The 25,481-nt window shown below is 44.5% G+C and overlaps 1 protein-coding gene across 7 annotated transcripts in view; it reads left to right on the top strand.

The window, feature by feature from the left end:
* pfkfb3 (6-phosphofructo-2-kinase/fructose-2,6-biphosphatase 3) overlaps window positions 1–25,481 on the top strand; it is a 103,885-nt gene that overhangs the window by 61,774 nt on the left and 16,630 nt on the right. For 6 of the 7 annotated variants that reach the window (XM_063072743.1, XM_063072744.1, XM_063072746.1 and 3 more), the window contains exons 2-11: window positions 9,219–9,344; window positions 10,788–10,884; window positions 13,700–13,766; window positions 16,069–16,143; window positions 17,760–17,816; window positions 17,932–18,056; window positions 19,552–19,759; window positions 21,040–21,186; window positions 22,272–22,376; window positions 23,636–23,765. In XM_063072743.1, the coding sequence (XP_062928813.1) occupies window positions 9,219–9,344; window positions 10,788–10,884; window positions 13,700–13,766; window positions 16,069–16,143; window positions 17,760–17,816; window positions 17,932–18,056; window positions 19,552–19,759; window positions 21,040–21,186; window positions 22,272–22,376; window positions 23,636–23,765 (1,137 nt within the window). Of the gene's footprint in view, window positions 1–9,215; window positions 9,345–10,787; window positions 10,885–13,699; window positions 13,767–16,068; window positions 16,144–17,759; window positions 17,817–17,931; window positions 18,057–19,551; window positions 19,760–21,039; window positions 21,187–22,271; window positions 22,377–23,635; window positions 23,766–25,481 lie in introns of all 7 variants that reach the window. The other variant, XM_063072745.1, reaches the window with a different exon arrangement.

The following is a 25,481-nucleotide window of genomic DNA, read 5'->3' as shown; positions in this document are numbered from 1 at the left end:
CTCCCAGTGTTCTGCGTGTGTGTGCTGTGGTACCTCACGTCTGTTATTTCAGTGTGGTAACCTGTTGAGCCAACACAAGAATGCAGTCTACTCTACAGCAGTCTTGTTACTATCATAAGCCAGGGAGAATTCCCCAGTATTACATGGCAAAATGTTGCTCTAATATTGCATAATATTACCGAAGGCTAGTGTTTGGGGATTTACTGTTAGTATGCACTGAAGCCATCTCACTCCTCAGCAGAGGATGAAGTTTTTTTGTCATACTGCAACTTGCTCAGTGTTTTAATTCCTGCTTCCACAAATGCTCTCAGCCTTCAACCCGTTACTGCTTTGATTCTGAGTTTGTTTTCCATAACATCGCCATTGTCGCCTTTGAGCGTGTGTGGGTCGAGCCAGTGGACAACACTTCAGTATTCCCGTGGTAGTACCGGCCTCCGCCCTGTCTGCGTGAGATGTTGCACCCAGCGGTCTCATAAGCCGAAAGGTATCAGTTGGAGAATGGTTTCAATAGGAAACCACACAGGATTTGATGGCAATGTGCTGAATAGTCCCTGAATCACATGGGCAAAGTGCATGTAGTTTAAGGTTACTGTGAAAAGGTTTTAAAGTTCTTTCTTATGATATGTCTTTCTCTTAAGTAGGAAGCACTCCAAATTCAGTCGTAGAGTAACAGTGGAAACAGGCCCTTTGGCTCAGACTAACCAAGTTGTAGACATTTGGCCCATAACCCTCCCAGCCATTATACTGATATTGTATCATACTGCCACGAGGCCTTCTTAAAATTCAGATATATTGCATGTTTGCATTAACAGCTTACACGCCTAGGGATATCCAGGAACCTGCTCGCAATTGTTGACTCACATATTGGTACCAGTGCAGCATGCCTGTAAGTGCTCAGAACACAAGCAACAACTGGAAAAAGCAGGATCCTGTGTCACACGCACATACACCTACCTCTGTCCCTAGGGCAGGCCACCTCCAGGTGTCCGGTCCTTGGCCCCGGACTCTCAGATCGGGATACCACCGTCCGATCCTTTACACTTCCACTGTGGTGGCTGTGTTCTGCAGGTGGAGAGTGTGCTTAAACTGACGTGAGTGTAATCTGAAGCAGCTAATTCTTTGTCACAATTCTAGTGCAGTCCATGTCCAACGTCCTGATGGGTAAGCTGGTGTGTGTGGTATTGGTGTACTGTCGTTGCAGTGGCATTGGTTAGTTGCCTAAGTTGCCAGAACTAAGGAGTAATAGAGAACGACAGTACAAACAGACCATTCAAGCCATTCGGCCCATCTATTCCATGCTCAATGTGCAGTCCCATTGACCCGTCTGGACCATACACCGCCCATCTATGTACTTATCCAAACTTAAATGTTGAAATTGGTCATGCGTTCACCACTTTTGCTGGCAGCTGGTTCCACACTCACACCATGCTCTGAATTAAATATTTCACCTTTCACTCTTGGCCTATGACCTCTAGTTCTAATCTCACCTAACCTCGGTGGAGAAAGTGCTTGATTTCAGCTGATCAATACCCCTCAGTTTTGTATTCTATCAAATCTGCCCTCCTACTCTGTGACATGCCATAGCATCTGTTGTGCACCTGGCCCTAATGCACCAAAAAAGCAAGAAACACTTGTGTCAGAACACTGTTTCTGGATTTCAGTTTGACATTCAGTACTATTGTCCCATAGACCTTTTGGAACAAACTCCTACTCCTCTGTCTAAATACGCCACTGGGCAGCTCGGTGTTGGACTTCCTAACGAGCAGACCTCAGATGGTCACAGTACCCAACTGCTTCTCCATCCACATCATCCTCAACACTGGTGTCTCCCAGGGCTGTGTGCCGAGCCCATAGCCATGCGTTGCTCACACGTGACTGCACAGGACAAACACCTGAGTCACCACATTGTCAAGTTCTCCGATAACATAACTGTTGAGGCTCATCAACGACAAGATGGCCTACAGAAAGGATGTGGAAGAGATCAAGGCCTGATGCCAGGCAAATAACCTTAATGTCAACAAGATGAGGGAAATGGTTACCAACTTCAGGAGAACTCTCACCGCTCACACTCCTCACAGCAGTGGAAGCTTCGAGTAGTTTCAAAATCCTGAGGTTGCACATTTCACACAACTTCTCCTGGTCCCAGAAGACATTCTGCACAGTCAGGAACGCTCAACAGCACCTGCACTTTCTGAGGAGGCTAAAGAGCTACAGAGGTTGGATTTAAACATGTCTATATAGGTCCGTTCCTCTCTGGAGCAGCAATATGATCACCTCCATCATTCCCTCTGGTTGTAAGAACGTAAAGCTGAGGCTTTGTGGGGCCTTGGTCAGACACTGAGTGTTGTGAACAGTTTTGGGCCCGATATCTAAGAAAGGATATGCTGGCCTTGGAGTGTGTCCAGAGGAGGTTTGCGTATGATCCTGGGAATGAAAGGAGTAATGAATGAGAAGTGTTTGATGCCCCGAGCCTGTACTTGAGTTCAGAAGAATGAGGGGAGATCTCGTTGAAACCTATGGAATATTATCAAAAGACTTGAATAGTGGACATAGTGTTTCCAATAGTGGGAGACTATGGGTCCAGAGGGGGCAGCCTCAGAATAGAAAGACATGAAGAATTTGTTTAGCCAGGTGGTAGTGAATCTGGCGTTCATTACCACTGATGACTGAAGGCCAAATCATTGGTACATTTAAAGTGGAGATTCATAGGTTCTTGATTAGACAGGGCATGAAGGCAGGAGAATGTCATCGAAGAAAAAAACAGGCATGATTGAATTGCAGACCTGTTACTGTCTTATGGGTGCCAATAGATTGGGATATTTAAATTGTACTTGCTCAGCATTATAGGAAGAACGGCAATTTGTTTCTAAACGGTGGTTTTGATTCCCTTTCTAGATGTCTCCAAGTCCTTTATTGCCTTTGAAAAGTGCTTTTGAATTGTAATCACTGGAGTGATGGTGCAACCAATATTACCCGCAGTCAGCAACGTGTCGCTGGCCATGTAACTGCTATTTTCATATTGTCACTTTAGGAATGTGGATTGGTCAGGACACTGGAACAAACCTCTTTTAAGAATGGGTAATAGAAAAACGTAGGGCTATTTAGGAGGAAAAGGTTAGACTGATTTCAATAGGTTATTGGGTCATTACAACATAGGCCAAAGGGCCTGTACTGTACTGTGGTATTCCAAGAATGCAATGCTGTCTTAATGAGCCTTCAGTACAGTACCCCAGTATTGCCCTGGACAGTCAGCTTGGATTTGTGCTCTCCAGGGGGAGCCTTGACTCGAGTCTTTTGTCTTGCCTGAGATTTAGGCCCACTGAGTCACAACTGACATTGGGATTAATGGCAAATCATCTGTAATCTTTAATCGCAAACTCAGAAGTTGTTCACTTCCAAGGTTGAGCTGTTGGGGTAATGTCTTAAACGCAAGAGATCCTGCAGATGCTGGAAATCCAGAGCAGCATGCACACACCACTCTGGAAGAACTCAGCTGGTCAGGCAGCATCTATGGGATTAAAGAGTCGATGGTTCAGGCCAAGCCCCTTATTCAGGGTGGAGCTGATGGCTAGACTGACCCTCCCACTTCCGATGAAACATCTCTGCCCAAGACATTGCTCTTTATTCCATCTCATAGATGCTGCTTGACTTGCTGAGTTCCTCCAGCAATTTTTCTTTTCTGGGGTAACGTTTCAGACTTTTGAAGTTGAAGCATGCAAATCATCCAGGTTGAGGATCTTGTGGGTGGAAAGTTCTTCATGCCATGGTAGTGTAGTGGTCGTCAGGGGTTTAGGGTTCAATCCCAACATCCTCTGTAAGGAGTCTCCGTACATCCTCCCTGTAGAATGCGTGGGTTTTCTCCGGATGTTCCGGTTTCCTTCCACAGTCAAAAGACCTACTGGGTAGGTCAATTGATCATTGTAAATTTTCCTGCGATTAGGTTAGGGTTAAATCTAGTTTGCTGGATGGCGTGGCTCAAAAGGCCTCAAAGGCCTATCCTGCACTGTATCTACAAATAGAACAAACAAGTAAGTCCCTTAAGTTCTGGGCATGTTATTTTGGTGCAAGATGCATGGTGACACTTGCAGGCTGCCCCAGCACATCCTTGGACTCTGGTCATTGGCATAAACAACTTATTTCTCCCTATGTTCCATGTTCGATGTACCTGTGACAAATAAAACTAATCTTTAATAGTTGAGATGATCATGGGGACTTGGATCTTTGAGAGGATATGCAATTTTTTTTGGAATGATTTAGGAACGAGGGGAATATTTACAGAAGAGAAGCTGGAGCCTGTGGTAGATGAACCATGATCTCATGAGGGATACAAATAGGATGTATGCCTGCAGGTTTCTTCCCACAGGGTTAGGTGAGACAACAGGTCAAAGGTGAAATATTTAAGGGGAATTGGAGGAGGAATCGCTTCACTCAAGGTGGTGCAGGTGCTGGACAAACTGTCAGTAGACGTAGATGCCAAAGTTGAGCTTATTGTCATGTGTACAATATATCTATGCTCGGGTGCAATGGAAAAACTTGCAGCAGCATCACAGACATCGCATCATAAAGCAGCATTCACAATAGCATAAATTAAACAAGTAGTACATGAAAGAACACAATTAGCACAGTGGAAGTTTTCATAGTGTTGCTAAACTCTAGTGATTAGTAGGAAGAGGTGCAGTCGACGTTTCGGGCCGAGACCCTTCGTCAGGACTAACTGAAGGAAGAGTGAGTAAGGGATTTGAAAGTGGGAGGGGGATGGCGAGATCCAAAATGATAGGAGAAGACAGGAGGGGGAGGGATAGAGCCGAGAGCTGGACAGGTGATAGGCAAAGAGGATATGAGAGGATCATGGGACAGGAGGTCCGGGAAGAAAGACGGGGGGGGGGGATCCAGAGGATGGGCAATGGGTATATTCAGAGGGACAGAGGGAGAAAAAGGAGAGTGAGAGAAAGAGGGACAGAGGGAGAAAAAGAGTGAGAGAAAGTTCTCTCACTCTCCTTTTTCTCCCTCTGTCCCTCTGAATATACCTCTTGCCCATCCTCTGGGTCCCCGCGCCCCCCCCCCCGTCTGTCTTCCCGGACCTCCTGTCCCATGATCCTCTCGTATCCCTTTTGCCTATCACCTGTCCAGCTCTTGGCTCCATCCCTCCCCCTCCTGTCTTCTCCTATCATTTTGGATCTCCCCCTCCCCCTCCCCCTCCCACTTTCAAATCCCTTACTCACTCTTCTTTCAGTTAGTCCTGATGAACGGTCTCGGCCTGAAACGTCGACTGCACCTCTTCCTACAGATGCTGCCTGGCCTGCTGCGTTCACCAGCAACTTTGATGTGTGTTGCTTGAATTTCCAGCATCTGCAGAATTCCTGTTGTTTTTGTTCTAGTGATTAGTGTTTTGCCATTTAGACTTCAAGAAGTTAGAATGGGTACACAGATGAGAAGGTTATGGAGGGCTATGGTCTGGTGCAGGTAGATGGATCAGGCAAAAGATCAGGCTGGCATAGACTAGATGGGCCAAAGGGCCTGTTTCTGCTCATTCTTGTGTTCTTGTGGGTGACCAGTTCTAGCTGTGTAGAGTTGCAACCATATCGCAATGCACTTCAGCATACCTTGTCCACAAAAGAGCATGTCACTAATGTTCTGTAAATTATTACCACTTTGAATTGTAGTTTTTGAGTTTCCAGGAGCCAATAGATTGGAGAATTTGATTTTATCATGAGTTAGCAGCTGTTTTAGTGACTATAAACCAGTTTTAGGAACCTTGCTCCCTAATCTAGTTCTGATTAATTTATTGGCGGTTAATCGACCTCTGCCTGTGTTAGCTTGTGATGATGCCCTGATGGAACTCTTTTTATCCTTTAGTATATCATTGACTACCACATGCCTGCCAGCCAGCCATTGGCTGGTATGTCTTTGGCTCTGTTAAACAAGGTACTTTTAGACATAAAGATTAACGTGCAGCTGAAGTCTCCACGTGTGATCAGTGATGTGTGGGCTGATGACATGCACGTGGCCTATCTCCACTCTTTTCCCACACAGCGTTTTCCTACACAGGAGTGATCTTGGTCTGTAACTCATTTTACCGAGTAGGTTTCATTGGTTCACTTTGTGCTAAATTATATTCACTTTGAACTTGATGCCCTAGGATTAGCAAATTCTGTTCAGCCTAAAATTGATGCATCATGTCTTAGACCTTGATATATATATATATATATCTCCCTTTATCCTAGTTCTAGTTTCACTAGCCTGAGGAAATGGTTTGTCCACTTATGGGCTGCCTGTTCCCCACCTGAGGAACTTGTCTCTTGGGACAGCTGTATAGACAGTGGTTTCACTATTTCCAAGATGAGCACATTACATGTGACTGCATCTGTGTAGGGTCATAGAGCACTTCAGCTCACACATGGCCCTTTGGCCCATCCAGCTTGTACCGAACTGTTACTCTACCTCATCTCATCAGCCTGGACCTTAGCCCTCTGTACCTCCTCCTGTCTGCAGACTTATCCAAATTTCTCTTAAATGTTGAAATTGGCACACTTCCTCTGGTTCTCATTCCACACTGAGTAAAGAAATTCCCCCTTGTATTCCCCTAAACATTTTGCCTTTCCACCCTTAAAATTTGACCTCTAGTTCTTGTCTCACCCGATCTCAGTGCCTATGCCCCCTCATTGTCCTACCCTAGGGAATAAAGTCCAAACCTGTTCAGCCTTTTCTAATAACTTGGGTCCTCGGTATCAACAACATCCTCGTAAGTTTTCTCAGCACTGTTTCAATCTTATTGATACCTCTACAGTAGGAAGGTTGTGAAAACTCTAAAATTTGGTGTCTAATGTGAGTGTGATTGAGATGTAGTGTCCATCTCTGTTGTGTTGGGGCAGCAGAGGGAAGGGCTCAACTCGGGTGTTTTTCCAAAATCCGATGGGTAAGATACCTGTCTATATTCCATCCTCTCCAAAGGTGGGTGCACTTGCAAAACCCCATTTACAACCTGCTTCATGTTTTATTTAGGGTATTTATTTAGTTTGTTTTCCTCTGCTTGAACAAAGTAGTCCTAATTTTCTGAATTTACTGTGCTATTACTTCAATGTGCACAAGTCTTGCTGCATCTTAAAGTACTAAGCTGAAATCCCCGGTTACATAAATGTTCTCTGTACATGATTTTGTAATGTGCAAACTTCAATTCTCAAATAGTTTAAGTGCATTTCATTGTACTTGTGAAATTCGTTGTGCCTTTATCAACTTGTGGGTCCTATGTAATGCGTCTTGAGGTCATCAATGTACTTTTTGCAAGCTTCTGTAATTGAAGGCCCTTTATTGTCAAAAGTGCAAAGAACATTTAGAGAGCAAAGCCATTTTCTTTTGTGGCATTTTGTTGCATTTATGAAGTTTTAATGGCCTTGTCAACTGGGTTTAGTACCTGTTGTGCTAACTTCATGAATCTCAGAGGCTGTACCTGCTGTTTGAGATTCCAGCTACTCTGGGGTTGCAGGACCACTTTAACATCGAACGCTGGCGAATTATATTTCAGAAATGCAGCCCGGTGACAGGTCCAGCTCAATGAGCCCACACTGCCCAATTACACCATGTGACCAATTAACCTACTAACCTATGCGCCTTTGGAATGTGGGAGGAAAATCACATGGTTACTGGGAGAACTTTAAAAACTCCTTACAGACTGGTGGAATTAAGCCTGGGTCGGTGCTGTAAGTGTTGCACTGACTGCTGTGCTACCCTTGTCCGACTTTGATGTATTGATCAGTTGAAATGATCTGTGTAAATAGCATGCAAAATGTGACAGTCATATGTACTGACTGAGGTAGAGTTTCCACTGTACTTCAGCATGTGGCAATGTTAAACCAATTTACAGTTTACAATAGTTTTTTAAGCCCATTGCTCTACTGGGGCACTGACAGAGTCGTCTGTCCTGGAACAGTTGTCACCAGATTCAGCCCATTGAAGAGCCCTCCTTTCTCAGCGATGAGGTCTCTGGAGATTGATTTTTTTTTTTGACTGAGCTTTTATGCATGGGTTGCAAACCCCATGCCCAAACCACCCTCCCCCTTTATAGCCAGCTTGGGACCATCCATGGTGGCATTTTACAATTATAGCAAATACTTATTGCCTATCCTTAATTCTCCTCGTGACTGAGCTGGCAAACCACCTTATTAGACAGCTGTACTCCTTGCATACCACTTGTAAGAGACACTGCAAGAGACCAGTTCTGCAGGAACCCGGAGCACTCAGAGGAAACCCACACAGCAATGGGGAGAATGTGCAAACTCCTTGCAGCAGCAGAATTGAACCAGGGTCATTGGTGCTATAATATGCTAATCATAACACTACTGTGTAACTAATATGTAAAATATAAATGTATTTCAAATTTAATCTTAATTTCATAATCTTAAATTCTGACCTCTGTTTTGGATAAAAGTTTATTAGAAGTATGACTTGTTCTGACTGTGCAATACACGTGCTTGTGGGACTCTTCTGAAATTCAATTCCGCTACAGCAGAGCGGAACGCTGGAGGAATTCTGCAGGTCAGATCGCATCTATATTCCTGATGAAGGACCTTGGCCTAGAACACTCTGTATTCCCCGCCATAGATGCTGCCTGACCTGACTTCCTCCAGCATTTTTGTGTACTGCTTTGGGTATTCAATCACTTCTGCAGAAAATTGGTAACTGAGTTCTCTCTAAAATTTATACTCTTCTCTTCTGCAGGGCTGATGGAAAATCAAGTGATATCTATTAAAATTCAAAATATTCCTTGATAAAACATTGGACATCTCAGCTAGCTGGGCAGCATCTGTGAAGCTGCTGATGCTTCAAGCTGAGCATTCAGAACTTCACCTTCAGTTAGTTCCTATTTCTCTTCCCACATATGCTGTCCGAGCTGATTTCTTCTCCCCCAATGTTTGTAGCATTAAATTGTTTTAAACCCTACCAAATGTGGATCAAATTCTCACTTCACCCCCCCCACCTATCTTCCCTTTCATCTGTCACCTGTCAGCATGTGCTTCTTCCCCTCCCTACCACCTTATTCTGGCTCCTGTCCCCTTCCTTTCTCTGAAGGGTTATTAGCTATTTATTCCCCTCCATAGCTGCTGCCTGGCCTACTGAGTTCCTGCAGCACTGTGTTGCTGAAAGAAAATTAGTGTTGTAATTGCATTGGTTTTTGTACTAGTGAAACTGAATGGAGTATTTTTCCTTTGTTGTTGGAGCAGCATATATTCCACACCTTACCAACTCTCCCACTGTGATTGTGATGGTGGGGCTACCAGCTCGAGGGAAGACCTACATAGCTAAGAAGCTGACCCGATATCTCAACTGGATAGGAGCCCCAACCAAAGGCAAGTATGCTGGCCGGGCAGAATACCACTGAGGTAAGGCTGGGCCTTGTGTACAGGACATTGACGACTTTCACATTCGCTGTGGGGTATCGGTGGGTCTGTGGGCTGGAAGCTTCTCTCCTGTCCTGGAGACCTGGTGCTAAGGGGCGGTGTGGTAGTGTACCAGTTAGTGTAAACTATAACAGTGCCAGTGACCCGGGCTTAATTCCCATCACTGTCTGTAAAGAACATTGTACAGCACAGTACAGGCCCTTTGGCCCAAAATGCTGTCTCAACCTTTTGACCTATTGTAACATTAGTCTAACCCTCCCCTCTTGCATTGCTCTCCATTTTCTATCGTCCACGAGCCTAAGAGTCTCTTAAATGCCTCTAATGTATCTAGCACCACCCCTGGCAGCACACTCCATGCACCCACCAATCTGTAAAACAAACTGCTACCTCTGACGCCCCCCCCTATACTTTCCTTCAATCACCTTAAAACATTGAAGTCTGTGCATTATCCCTGTAACCACATGGATTTCCTTTGGGTCCTCCTGTTTTCTCTCACATTCCAAAGATGTGACCAGCCAACCATACATGGGTGTAACTGGGTGGAGGGGACTCTTTGGGCTGGAAGGGCCTGTTACTTTATATCTCAAAAATAAAGATGGGTAGATAAATCTGAATCTTGAACAACAGTCAGATTTTATTTTGAGCTGACTTTGCTCTACTCCACAAACTAAATCGGGGTGCTTTCAGGCTTGTTGCCTCCCAAGGTTGGTTACTGGCTGATCCAGAATTCAAGGGGGTAAATCGGACACGAGATTCGGCGGATGCTGGAAATCTTAAGTAACTCTCTCAAAATGCTGGAGGAATTCAGCAGGTCAGGTAGCATCTATGGAGGGAAATAAACAGTTGACATTTTGGGCCGAAACCCTTTTCTGGGGGTGGTGGCAGAGGCAGGTACATTAGGGACATTTAAGAGATGCTTGCACATGGATAAGTAAAATAGAGGGCTGTGTGGGTGACAAGGGTTAGATTGATATTGGAGTTGGTTAAAGGATCAGCACAACATTATGAACTGAAGGGTCTGTGCTGTAATGTTCCATGAAACACTTTAAGGCACCAGTGATGGGGTTAATTTCCCACTGTTGCCTATAAGGTTGTACATTCTCCCTGTGACCGCAGCAGCTTCCCCTCTGGGTGCTTTAGTTTCTTCCCACAGCCCAAAGATGAATGGGTTAGAGTTAGTAAGTTGTGGGCATGTCCCCAGCATAATCCTTGAACTATAGTCATCGATGCAAAGAACACATTTCACTGTTTCCATGTGCATGTGACAAATTATCTAATCTCTATGTACCAATAACCAGGGCTATAATCTGTCCTTGACACATTCAGTGAGCAGGAGATAAAGACCCAAGGTTCATTTCTTTGCTTCACTAATAATACTCTCCTATTGTACAGTTTTCAACGTTGGCGAGTATCGTCGAGAGGCTGTTAAGTGGTATCGGTCATATGACTTCTTCCGCCATGACAACGAAGATGCTATGAAAATTCGGAAGTAAGTAGGCTTGGCAGCCTGGATCTTCAAGCATTGCATTTGTTGGTAGCTTAACACAACTGAATTAAGCCCAACTGTGAATGTCAGTTGTATTAGATACTGGAAAGCTTTATTTAATAAAAAGACGTTTTGCCAAATTCTCATGGGGGAAACCAGCCCCCTCTCAGTGCACTGCCTATACTACTTGCTGCCTCAGTAAAGCAGACAGCACAGTCAAAGACCCAACCCACCAGGGACAATCTCTCTTCTTCCCTCTCCCACTGGGGAGAAAATACAAAAGCCTGGAAGCGTGTACTATTGGGCTCAAAGGCAGCTTCTATCCTGGGTTATGAGACTGAGGCAGTCTTCTACCATAAACAACAGGAATTCTGCAGATGCTGGAAATTCAAGCAACATACATCAAAGTTGCTGGTGAACGCAGCAGGCCAAGCAGCATCTCTAGGAAGAGGTGCAGTCGACGTTTCAGGCCGAGACCCTTCGTCAGGACTAACTGAAGGAAGAGTGAGTAAGAGATTTGAAAGTTGGAGGGGGAGGGGGAGATGCAAAATGATAGGAGAAGACAGGAGGGGGAGGGATAGAGCCGAGAGCTGGACAGGTGATAGGCAAAAGGGGATACGAGAGGATCATGGGACAGGAGGTCTGGGAAGAAAGACAAGGGGGAGGGGTGACCCAGAGGATGGGCAAGAGGTATATTCAGAGGGACAGAGGAAGAAAAAGGAGAGAGAGAGAAAGAATGTGTGCATAAAAATGAGTAACAGATGGGGTACGAGGGGGAGGTGGGGCCTTAGCGGAAGTTAGAGAAGTCGATGTTTATGCCATCAGGTTGGAGGCTACCCAGACGGAATATAAGGTGTTGTTCCTCCAACCTGAGTGTGGCTTCATCTTTACAGTAGAGGAGGCTGTGGATAGACATGTCAGAATGGGAATGGGATGTGGAATTAAAATGTGTGGCCACTGGGAGATCCTGCTTTCTCTGGCGGACAGAGCGTAGATGTTCAGCAAAGCAGTCTCCCAGTCTGCGTCGGGTCTCACCAATATATAAAAGGCCACAACGGGAGCACCGGACGCAGTATATCACCCCAGTCGACTCACAGGTGAAGTGATGCCTCACCTGGAAGGACTGTTTGGGGCCCTGAATGGTGGTAAGGGAGGAAGTGTAAGGGCATGTGTAGCACTTGTTCCGCTTACACGGATAAGTGCCAGGAGGGAGATCAGTGGGGAGGGATGGGGGGGACGAATGGACAAGGGAGTTGTGTAGGGAGCGATCCCTGCGGAATGCAGAGAGAGCGGGGGAGGGAAAGATGTGCTTACTGGTGGGATCCCGTTGGAGGTGGCGGAAGTTACGGAGTAGTGGTGGGATCCCGACAGTTAGTCCTGACGAAGGGTCTCGGCCTGAAACGTCGACTGCACCTCTTCCTAGAGATGCTGCTTGGCCTGCTGCGTTCACCAGCAACTTTGATGTATGTTGCCAGTCTTCTACCATAGTAGGAATGTACTCTTGACCTCACAATCTACCTCGTTGTGGCACCTTGCACATTCCTGTCTGCCTGCACTCCCATCTCTGTAACTGTGACACTATTCTGCATTGTTACTCTTTTACCTTGCACTACCCAATTTACTGTTTTAATAGATTGATGGGCTTTTCTTTAGTGATGCAGCATGGTAGCAGCCCCCTTTGGCCCATTGAGTTCATAGCACCCAATTACACCCATGTGACCAATTAATGCACTAATCTGTACACATTTGAATGTGGGAGGAAGCAAGGATGAAACGCATGTGGTCACGGGGGAACACGCAAGCTCCTTGCAATTAGTAGCAGAATTGAGCCAGGCCACCTGCCCTGTATTAGTGTTACGTGGATCCCTATGCTACCTTGACGCCCCTCAAGCAGGGCAAGCTTTTCCACTGCACCTCTGTACATCGGACAGTGGAGAAGGACCACAGTATCGGGTTTGTCTGCTACTGGAGATGGGGTGAGTGGATTGAGGAATTATTGTAGTGTACCACCCCAGAAGACCATGAGTGGCAACAGTCCTATTGGTTTTAAGGAATGTAATAGAACACTATGTAACACATTGAATATGAATGTAAGAATGAAAGGCATCACATGGTTATTGTTGTAATTTTTTATTATGAATAAAGTTTATTTGGATTAAAAAAGCAGCTTATCAAACAGCTAACAAAGATGCAATTTACTTTAATTCCTGCTGTCAAAACCTGTTACAGTAATTACCCAAGTGAATTTGAGTGTTGAAGATGGCATCTGACTGGATCACTGCAAAATGACAGATTTTTATGGTGTAAAGGCTGGGGAATTAAACTAACATCCTTGCAGTGGAGTGACTGAATTGTGATAGAACACTGGCAGAATAAGCATGTTTCTCATTAGAATTTGTGTAGCCTGTCTGAGTACAGACCCCACATTATCTCCCCCTACACTGTACTTAACTATTGTCCTGAGCTTGAATTCCTGCTGTTCGTTTTCCTTTTGACTCAATATTTAGAGGAAGCTCTCATATTTTGGGCAGTTCTTGATCATGCTCGGCAGACAGCCAGAAGTTCCAAATTGACCTTATTAGGGTTGGATCTGCCTTGCACCAACTCTTTCAATGGACATTCGCATCCCGTGGTGTAATGCTAAGGAAGGAAATGGATTTTCTTTTCCGTGAAAGGGCCACATTGTTACAATTGTATGTTTGCTAGTACTATAAACCCAAGGGTGATCCCGTATCTTTTTTTTGGAAGAGTCTTTCTGAAATCTGCATGGCTGCTCTGTGCTCTATTCGATCTGACTTGTCCTTGTTGTTTTCTGCAGGCAGTGTGCCTTGGCAGCCTTGAGAGATGTAAGGCTCTATCTATCAGAGGAAGGTGGCCAAATTGCAGTAAGTCCGTCTCCTTACTTGACAGATTAGGCAGGGTGATGCTGCTTGTAAAAATGTAAGAGCCCTCACCATTCAGCACGTTCCTGCTTTTCATTACTGCTGTGGGGAAGGAGGTACAGGAGCCTGAAGATAACGCTGAAAAGTTTTAACAACAATGTCTTCCCCTCTTGAATCAGATTTCCGAATAGTCAATGAACCCACAAGCACTACTTGACTATTTTGCTCTTTTTTGTATTAATTTGTTTTATATTTCTGTAACTTGTACTATATGTAAATTGTAGTATTTTGTGTATTGCCCAGAACTGTCACAATACAATGAATTTCATGACCTGTGTCAGTGATGAGTCTGATTCTTTCACCCTACAGGAGGGCATTCCACAGCACACGATTCCCTCCAATAAGACGGCCAAGGTGAAGAGTCAGAATCAGCTTTGTTATCACTGATGTATGTCGTGAAGTTTGTTTTTCAGCAGCAATACAGTCACCATGAATTACATAACCCCACCTGTCTGAAACGTGTTTGTATGATCTCCCTGTGACCGTGTTGGTTTTCTCAGAGTGCTCTGGTTTCCTCCCACAGTTGGTAAGTTAACTGGTTGTTGTAAACTGACCCATGATTAGGCTAGCGTTAAATCAGGGGTTGATTGGCAGGGTGGCTCGAAGGGCCAACTCCACACTGTATCTCAGTAAATAAAAACAAAGAAATGTAGAAAAGATAAATAGTACGAAATGAAAGGAAGATAGGTGTTCATGGACTCAATGGAAATTTAGCAGATGGGAAGAAGCTGAAATGTTGAGCGTAACACTTCCCTGATGGTGGTAACGAGAAGTGCCTATCGTCTCTATGGTGAGGGTCTTTCAAAATGGATGTCACCTCGAGGCGCAACCTTCTGAAGATGTCCTCTATATGAGGAGGTTAGTATCCATGATGGAACAGGCTGAGTTTGCAATGCTCTTCAGCTTTTCCTGATTCGGCACATTGGCAGCTCCATACTAGACTGTGATGCAACCAGTCAGAATTCTCTCCATGGTACATCTGTAGAAATTTGTCAACCTATAGTGACGCACTAAATCTCCTCAAACTCCTAATGAAGTGGAGCCATGGGTGCACCTTCAAAGTTCAAAGTAAATTTATTATCAAAGTACACGTCACCATAGACAACCCAGAGATTCATTTTCTTGCAGCTAATCATAGTAAATACAAGAAACACAATAGGTTCAATGAAAGACCACACCTAACAGAATGAACAACAGCCAATGTGCGCAAAAATACCTTGCAAGTACAAAGGGGAAAATCAAAGAAGCTATAAATATTGCTGACATGAGATGAAGTGTCCTTGAAAGTGAGCCAATAGGTTTTGGGAACAAGTCAATGATGGGGCAAGTGAAAAGAGTCTTCATGATTTCATCAATATGTTGGTCCCAAGATGGACCTTTCAGAGATTTTGATGCTCAGAAACTTGAAACTGCTCACCCTTTTCGCTGGTGACTTTTTTTAATGTGGACTAGTGTGTTCTTCCATCTTCCCCTTCCTGAAGTCCACAATCAACTCCTTGGTCTTACTGTTGAGTGCAAGGTTGTTGTTGGGTTACTAATCTCCAGTATGCTTCCTGGACACCATCTGAGATTCTGCCAAAAGCAGTTCTGTTATCGCCAGAGTTATAGTTGGAATTTGAGCTTTGCCAAGTGCCACTGAGCATAAAGGAGGTTATTCGAGTGAGAGGGTAGAGTGGCAACCTCCTGAGTGTTTCCCTGTTCCATCTGAGATGGAATAAGGATAATTCAAGATGGCGTGTGTGTCTTAAATGTGCTGGCGATGGATATGTCTGGAGCTTAGAATTTATTAATTAGCTTTTTTGTACAAAGTAGTTGGAATTTGGAAGTTTGATCATTGAGCTTGATCAATCAGTTGGAGCTGAAACATCTGCAAATGCTTAGCCTGGCTCTGTGACCAACCAAACTTCTAATAGCCAACCCAAACCACCGATACTCTGCAATATTTCAAACTAGTTGGAATGTTATAGCTAGCTTGCCTTGTAGCTGTTTGAGCTGTTAATATTCATTGGCTTGGGTTAAATGTTTGTATCTAATTCCAGTGTGATGTTTTTCTATGTTAAATGAAGCAGATAAAATATGGAAAGGGTGCCAGCATTTTATTGGATTAATTCAAGGCTTTACGCTTAGTTGGAGTCATGGGACTCCAGAGTTGCTTTATGCTCCTTACTATCAATCCTTGGAGGAAAAATTATATCCTGAGCAAGATGGTAATTGGCTGGTTCTAATCAAACTCTCAATTTAACAGGTTTTCGATGCTACAAATACCACCAGAGATAGACGGGCGATGATCCTGAACTTTGCAGAAGAAAATGGATGGAAGGTTAGTGCTGTCCAGAGATTCAGAATTTCTGCTGCCAGCTTCTAAAGCTGACGCTGTGTCCAAGGCTCAGGTCTTGGAAATTTGGTGTTAGATTTGAAATGAGGGTGCGAATTGTAACTCCTTGTCTACATACAAAGTTTAGCGTTTCTGCAGCATCGCTTTGAAAGTTGAAGTAGCAAATATGGCAGCCAATTTGCACACAGCAAAATTCCAAAAAGCCAGGAAGTTGCACCTCAATCTGGTCTTAATTGATTAGAGCAAGTTTTGGGTGAGGACATGGGGGGTGGGGGGAGGGAAGATTCCTCTGCCTTTAATCAGCATTTGGCATCCTTGCATGAGGAGATGGGTCTGGGTTTAATACCTGGTCTGAAAGGCGTCAGCTGACAGTGTAGAGCTGAAATGAAGTGTGGACCTTTGTGCGGCATAAAAGCACGGTAGCTTAGTATTTAAGTTAACGCTGTTACAGCGGCAGCGACACAGGTTCAATTCTGCCAGTCTCTGTAAGGAGTTTGTGTGTCTCTCACATGACCGTGTGGGTTTACTTTGGGTGCTTCAGTTTCCTCCCACAGCCTAAAGATGTGCAGCTTAGTAGGTTAATTGGTCAGTGTGGGCTTGTTGGACCGGAAGGGCCTGGTGCTGTGCTCACTCCAAATAAATACAGCTGCACAAGGCCCAAATAGTGGCATTCCCCTTCTCTCCCAGCTGCGGGATGGAGTTCTCCCTCTTGAACATTAAAAAAACATCCTTTATTGAAGCTTAATTGTCATTCAACCATACACATGAATACAGCTCAATGAAATGGTATTCCTCTGGGGCCAAGGCGCAAAAGGCATATATAGCACATAATTATGAAAGCAGATAAACAGTCGAAATTTCAAAAAATATTTAATTGATCTCTGGCATTCCAGTTGTCTGTGCAAGCTCTGAGTAACGGACCCAAGCTGTAGATTTGTAGCCAGTGTTGCTGATCGTATGCTTACTATTTGCAGTAACTATGGCCTGTGTGAGGTGCATATTCTCACATTGTACAGGCCTGTTGGTAGGTTGATCAGAGTACAGTAGTATCTAAGAAACACTTGGATGGGTACATGCAGAGTTGGGGTTTGGAGGATGTGGGCAGGAAGCAGGAAATGGGGACTCGGTTGGGCAGTGTGATCAGCATGGATTGGTTGGGCTGAAGGGTATGCCGTGGTGGCGGGGTGGATTAATGGGTGGCAGTGCTGATCAGCCTGACAACTTGGGGAAGAAACGAGTCTGGTGGTCCTGGCGTGGATGCTGTGTAGCCTCATCCCTGATGGGAGTGGGACAAACAACCCATAATCAGGGTGAGTGAGGTCTTTCATGATATTGCTGGTATTTTTCCAGCACCTTTCTGTATATAGTTTATATTCTGATGCCGTTGATGCATTGGGCAGATTGAACTATCCATTGGAGAGCTCTCCTGTCTGCCGCAGCGCAGTCTCTGTACCACACAGTGATGCAGAACGTGAGGGTGCTCTCCACTGCGCATCTGTAGTGAGGATCTCTTCGGAAAGAAGAGGCACTGGTGAGCTTTCTTGATTTGATGACGGACTTAAAGGTTGAAGAAACTGAATGTTATTTTTCTTTGATTGTAGGTGTTTTTTGTTGAGTCTGTCTGCGATGATCCCAGTGTGGTGGCAGCCAACATCATGGTGAGTGGGTGCAGAGACTGCTCGCTTCGCAGTGACTGCGCAGATGTTGGGTGGGCTTTTGAGGAAGCCTGGTTTTAATGTCTCCCCATCTAAGTCGATGCTTTGCTCGCTACAGGATGTGAAGGTGTCCAGTCCAGATTATATGGATTGTAACAGGGCGGACGCAATGGAAGACTTCCTCAAGAGAATCGAGTGCTACAAAGCAACCTATCAGCCTCTGGACCCAGACAACTACGATAAGTGAGTCCAGTGCTGAGTTGGTCCTTTTTTTATCAGTGTGTCTGTTCTTAAACTTGCGTCCAAGTAAAATCAGATTCGGGATCCTTATCACTGACATATCTTCATAGTGGCAATGTAAGGCATAAAAGAAATTACTAAGTTGCAACAAAAATAAATTGGTGAAAAAGAAGATTAGAGTGGTAGTGTTCATGAATTCATGGACTGTTCAGAAGTCTGGCATAGGGGAAGAAGCTGTTACTAAAAAGTTGTGTGGGTCTTCAGGCTGTTGGACCACCCTGGTGGTAATGAGAAGAGGGCATGTCCTGGGTGGAGGAGGGTTCTTTATGATGTGTGCTGCCCCTTAAGATGTTCTCAGTTGTGGAAGATGCACCCATGATGGAGCTGGCTGAGCTTCCAACCCTCTGCAGCCTCTCCAACCTGTGCATTGGAGTCCCCATACCAGCTGATGATGCAACTGGTCAGATTGTTCTCCACAGTACATCTGTAGAGTCTTTGACATAGCTAATCTCCTCAAACTCCTAATGAGGTATAACCGCTAGCGTGCCTTCTATTCTCAAACCTGCACCCAAAGTTGGTTCACAAACAAGAGAAATCTGTAGATGCTGGAAATCCAAGCCGCACACGCACGCAGGCCAGGCAGGTCCTGCTGAAGGGTCTTGGCCTGAAATGCTGACTGTACTTTTTTTTTTCCCCATAGATGCTGCCTGGCCTGCTGAGTTCCTCCAGCATCTTGTGTTCCAAAGTTGGTACTCAGTTGTAGGGATGGCCTTAGAGTGTTGTTCTATGCATTAAAATAGAGGGAGTACAGTTGATGGAGATGGTTAATGAATGCTGCAAATCCTGCAAGGTTTGCATAGGTTGCATGGTCATGCAGCAATTAGTACAATGCTTCATAGCGCCAGCGGTTACTGATTGGGGTTCAATTCCCACTGCTGTCTGCAAGGAGTTTGTGTTTCCCCCCTCCCCCATGACTGCGTATGTTTCCTCCAGATGTGCTGGTTTCCTCCCACGTTCCAAAGACCTAACCGTTAGAGTCAGTGAGTTGTGGGCATGCTATGTTGATGTCAGAAGTGTGGTATTGTTTGCTGCATTGCTTTCAGAGTTTCTATGTTTTAGTGTATATGTGACAAAGCTATTGAAGTGTTTGATAATGCTTCATCAGAAGTGCTGTCAAAGTTTAAAGTAAATGTATTACAATGCACATGTATGTTGCGATATACTCTGAAGATTTATTTTTGTAGGCATTTGCAGTAAAATAAATACAATAGAATATATGAAATTCTGTGCTGTTCGACATGTTCAAATGCTTAGTCAGTATTCAGTAAATCTCACTATACTGTGAAGAATTGATCTGATATGCTTGTTTCAGCACTAAATTCTGGTAATTAAGTGCTTACTATAATGGTTTTGTAGAGCTGCAGTTAGTGTAATGATGATAAGGAATCATTTTGTCAATTGTTAACTTTCCTTTCCCTCCCTTGGCATGTCACATTAGAGACCTCTCGTTCATCAAGGTGATTAACGTGGGCAGGCGGTTCCTGGTAAACCGGGTTCAGGATCACATCCAGAGCAGAATAGTCTATTACCTAATGAACATTCACGTCCATCCTCGTACAATCTACTTGTGTCGCCATGGGGAGAGTGAATATAACCTCAAGGGCAAGATTGGTGGCGATTCTGGGCTCTCTTACAGAGGGAAGAAGGTACGTGGATAAACCTCCTTGTACGCTCGTAGTCGTAGAGCACTGCAGCACAGAAATGTGGTCTTTGGCCCATCAATCCACGCTGAGCTGTTCTGCCTAATCCCATCAACACGTAACTGGACCATACCCCTCCCATCCGTGTATTTATCTAAACTTGCGTATTACAAATGAACCCACATCCACTGGCAGCTTGTTCCACACACTCTCCACCTCTGAGTGAAGTTCTTCCTCAGGTTCCCCTTGAATATTTGACCCTTCACCCTTGGCCTATGACCTCCATTTTTTTGTGTTGCCCAACCTTCATGGAAAAAGCTCACTCGCATCAACCCTATTTAGACCCTTGATTTTTTTTTAATACCTCCATCAAATCTCCCCTCATTCTCCTGCGCTCCAGGAGAATGCTGTTCAAATCTGCAAGTTAATGTTATTAAAGCGTGCTGGAAATTTAATACATTCTAATAATCAACATTTCAAATTGTTGAAAAGATTGCTTTGCACAACCTGCTAGTACTAATAAAACCTGCTGTTGAGTGTAGGTAACATACTGTTTTTGTATGCAAGCACTTGCTTTGTCTTTGTCAGAGATGGGCTGAACATACTTTATATGCAACACACAATGCTGGAGGAGCCCTGCAGGTCGGGCAGCATTAATAGAAGGGAATAAGCAGTCAGTTTTGGACCAGGGCCCTTTATTGCCACCGGAAAGGAAGGGGGGCAGAAGCCAGAATATGGTGTAATAGGTTAAGCCGGGTGGGGGGGAGTGGGTGCAGGAGAGGGAGGGGGCTGCTCTGAGAAGCTACATGGTGATCGGTGGAAGAGGTAAAGGGCTGAAGAATGAATCTGATAGGAGAGGATTGTGGATTACAGGAGGAGAACCAGAGGGAGGTGATCGGCAGATGAGAAGAGAAGGGGCAAGAGGATAACCAGAATGGGAGGGGAGGGAGAGGGGGACTGGGAGAAATAACCAGAAGCTAGAAAAATTGATTTTCATGCCTTCAGGTTGGAGGTTACCTAGATGGGATATGAGGTGTTGCTCCTCTAACCTCACGACAGTAGAATTTGCAATTTGTTTGCAATTTCTTTAGATTTTGAGATAAAAGCAATTTTTGTAAGTAATATTCAAAAAGCATAATTTAGATGTTGGCTACTGTGTTCAGCCAGTTTATTGCCCTACCTCCATCTGCAGAGAGATGCATGGCATTTTTTTTTTACTTTAAAACAAATGAGGGTTTTATGAAACTTCTAGTGACAATGAGAATCTTAACTTCCCCTGCCCCCAGTTTTCCACAGCATTAAGGACGTTTTTGGAGGAGCAGAACCTGAAGGATCTGAAGGTCTGGACCAGCCAGTTGCAGAGGACCATCCAGACGGCTGAGGTGTTGGGAAGCCATTATGAGCAGTGGAAAGCACTCAATGAAATAGATGCTGTAAGTTGCATTTAATCTTTGATCTCCTCTCAATTTGTATGGCCCTTTTTGGGCTTGGATCATTGCTTGGAATTCTTGAAAATTTGACCTGTACCAGGTGGCCCTCACTTTTTTTTTAACCAGATAAACCAGAGAAAGCTGTATCTGTATTTATGACAATTGTCCGAAATTACAGAGCATTGTAGACACAGCCCAGTCCATCAAACAAACTAACCTCCCTCCATTGACTCCAGCTATACTTTCTGCTGCTGCAAGAAATTAGCAAACGTAATAAAGGACCCTCCTACCCAGTCACCCTCACTTTTCCTCCTCCCATTGTGTGTGTGTGTGTTATATAACACAGACAGACAGACAGACACACACACACATCAGGCTCAAAAAATATCGTCTACGACTCTTGAATGGATCTTTTATACAATGAAGATGAACTCATGATCTGTCTTGGACCTTGCACTTTGTCAGTAACTGTAACACTAAATTCTGCATTGTTTTATCCTTTTGGATTACTGTGCTGTATTTGTGCGTGGAGTGATCTGTCCAGACAGTAAACAAGCAAATTTTTTTTCTATGCCCCAGTACATATGACAATATTAAACCACTAACCAATTGATATTGACATACCCCACACTATTGCAGTACCTCTCAGAATTGTAGTTGTGTTGAGGTTATCTAAGTAACCTGCTTTTCTGTCAGAACAGGTTTAAATGCGCTGTACATGAAAGACAGACAAAATTTCCTTTTTCTACCCCAAGAAAAATCTGTAGATTATGGAGTCAATCAAGACTACGCATTGTTTGGTTTATATTTGGCACTAGGCTTGGTATTGTCCAGTGTTTGTGCTTTGGCTTTCACAACTCTTGCATAGCTTCTAGTGAAGGCCAGTATGCCTTAGATACTGTAAGTTCTGTCTGATTGTAAAGGAGCGTCTGGACAGTTTAGTATGTTGGGAAGAGTGAGCACCGGTGTATTGTGACATCTGTTCTGCTGCACTGGGAATGACTCATTTGTGTCCAATGGACATGATTTGGCACAGTTGAGACTTGGGCTTCTAGGGGAGATGTGACTGAATGTATTTCTGATTGCAGGGTGTATGTGAAGATATGACCTATGAAGAAATCAAGGAGCAATACCCTGAGGAATACTCCCTCCGGGAACAGGACAAATATTATTACCGCTACCCAACGGGAGAGGTGAGTCTAGCTAGCAGTAGCTTTCTGGAGTTGACTGAGTGGATTGAAGCTGTGCAGTGAAAGAAAACAAGCAGATTCTCCACCTCCTCCCTTGTTCTACTGTCCTCTATCAGGATCCTTCATTCCTTTCTTCTATCAATCATTTCCCAGCTTCTTACCTTGTACTCATTCCCTCACCCACTCACATTCCCTCTCATCTGGTTTCACCCATCACCTGCTGGTTTGGATTGTACATTCTCTCCCTCCCGACCTTCCTTTCCTGTCCCGATGAAGGTTCTTGGCCCGACTAGTTGACTGTTCGTTCCCCATAGCCGCTGCCTGGCCTGCTGAGTTTCTCCAGCATTTTGAACTTGTTACTCTGGATTTCCAGCATCTACAGGATCCATTTATTTGGAAATGCAGCATGGAACAGGCTCTTTTGGCCTGGTGAGCTGCACTGCCCAGCAATCTGTTTAACTCTAGCCTACTGGACAATTTACAATGACCAAATAATCTACTAACCAGTACACCTTTTGGACTGTGGGAAGAAACCAGAGTACCTGGAGGAAACCCACATGGTAACGGAGAGCAAAATAAAATCCTCACAGACAGCACTGGAATTGAACTTCAAGCACAGCAATGCCCCAAACTGTAATAGCATTGCACTAACCACTGCGTTGCCATGGTGCCCCTCTTGTGTCACTATTTTGATGAATTGCTACTGAAATATGTCTTTGCAAGCTTATGTTCTAAATACTGTTCAAGAGCTGACGTTTGTAATGATGCATACATTAAATTTTCCGAATACTCTGCTTGCATCTCTATCAAAGGTGGTGAAAGGTGCTTCTTCCCTCCCCGAGCCTGCAGATCACTCTCGGGTTAGGTGTGGCACCTGCTTAGCCGCACCCCTGATCAGGCTCATGGGAAACCGTGTGAGCAGCTGGTGGGTGGTTGTGTGAACAGCCAGGGCCTATCACAAGTCCTGGCAATGATGCCAGGCAATTTCTGAAGTGATGATGGCTGGGGGTTGCCAGTTTTGTCAAGACACTGCCCAGAAGAAGGCAATGTGAAACTACTTCTGTAGGAAAAAAATTTGACAAGGACAATTATGGTCATGAGATGTGATCGCCCACATTATACGACGTGAAACACGATGATGGCGACTCTGCTTGGCCCTTAACTAGCTGTCGCTTTAGAAATCCTCTGTTTGAGGATGTTAATTTTGAAAGTGGTAACTGGGTCACATTTCTGGTTTTAACTGTGTGGTGTTCTGTTTCTAGTCTTACCAGGACCTGGTGCAGCGCCTGGAGCCGGTTATTATGGAACTGGAGAGACAGGGTGATGTTTTAGTCATCTGTCATCAAGCAGTCATGCGCTGCCTTCTCGCATACTTCCTGGATAAAAGTGCAGGTTGGTGGATAGGGCAGTACTGTACATCGAGGTCCTTATTAATTCAGAATGACTCTGTATCAGGGTTTGTTATCTCAGGCGTACATTGTGAAATTTGTTTTGTAGTGGTAGAGTAGTGCAAGACCTAAAATTAAGAATTTATCTTAAAAATGGTGCAAAAGAGGAGTGTGTTCATGGACCTTTCAGATGTCTGATGGTGGAGGCAAAGAATATTGAGTGAGGGTCTCCAGCTCCTTTTCCTACTGAGAGGGTAGTAACGAGTGGGCATGTTTCAGATGGCTACTGTTTCTGGGAGCTTGCTGTGCATGGATTGGCTCCCATGTTAATTTATTAGAATGTATGATAAACTGGTAGATCTATTATTGTCACATGTACTGAGGTACAGTGAAAGACTTTATTCTGCATGGCATCCATGCAGGTCATTTAATCACATCAGTGCATTGAGGTAGTACAAGGGAAAACAATAAAAGAGAAAATACAGTCCAGGTAGACAAGGTGCAAGGTGAAAATAAGGTAGATTGTGAAGTCAAGAGCCCATCTTTTCGTTCATGGTTTAATAGCCTTGTAACAGCAGGACTGGAGCAGTTCTTGAGCCTGGTGGTCCAAGCTTTTGTCTGTGGGAGAGGGGAGAAGGGTGGGTGGGATCTTTGATTATGCTGGCTGGGGTACTGAGGCAACGAGAAGTGTAGACGGAGGGGGAGGCTGGTTTCAGTGATGTATTGAGCTGTGTCTTGTAGTCACATTCAGAGCAGTTGCCATACCAAGCTGTGATTCACCCAGACAGGATGCTGTCTGTTGTGCGTTGGTTGAAAATGGAAATTGAGGATCCATGGGAACATGCAAATTATCAGGCCCTTTGCATGGAAATTGCAGTGCAATTATGAAAGCACAGCCAAGCTTCAACTTGGGAGTTTGCAAAGATTGGGCATGACACTAAAACTCTGACAATCTTCTATAGACATGGTGGATAGTGTATTGACTCGTTGCATCACAGCCTGGTATGGAAATATCAATGCCCTTGAATTTAAAAAAAATACTATAAAAAGTAGTGGATACAGCTCAGTCTGTCACAGGTAATGCCATCCCCACTGAGCACAACTACATGAAGCGTTGTCCCAGGAAAGCAGCATTAATCATCAGGGAACCCCCCACCACCCAGGATGTGCTCTCTTCTCGCTTGCTATCAGGAAGAGGGTCCAGGAGCCTCAGCACCCACACCACCAAGTTCAGGAATAGATACTGCCTCTCAACCATCCAAGTCTTGAACCAGTTTGGATAATTTCACTCACCCCATCACTGAACTGTTCCTACAATCTATGGACTTACTTTCAAGGACACTTTATCTCATGTTCTTGATATTTATTGCTAGTTTGCTGTATTTGCACAGTTTGTCTTTTGCACATTGTCTGTCTGACCTGTTGAGTACAATCTTTCATTAGTTCTATAGCGTCCCTTGGATTTGCTGTGTGTGTCCGAAAGAAAGCAGATCACAGGGTTGTGTATGTTGACATACACGTACTTCGAAATTTGAACTTTTGAATTTTGATTCCATGCTGCCTGTCAAGTACTGATTTGTCCCAGCAGAGGTCAGGATTAAACCCAGATCTCTGGAGCTGTGAGACTGGCTCTCCCAGCTGCACCACTATCATGCCAGGAATCTTGACCTCTCAAACTTCTTTATGGCTTTGCACCTAATTTCCCTGCATAAATTTTCTC

Source organism: Mobula hypostoma, chromosome 20 (assembly GCF_963921235.1).
Source record: "Mobula hypostoma chromosome 20, sMobHyp1.1, whole genome shotgun sequence".
Lineage (NCBI taxonomy): Eukaryota > Metazoa > Chordata > Chondrichthyes > Myliobatiformes > Myliobatidae > Mobula > Mobula hypostoma.
Note: the sequence above shows the minus strand (reverse complement) of the source record. Positions and strands in the feature narration are given on the sequence as shown.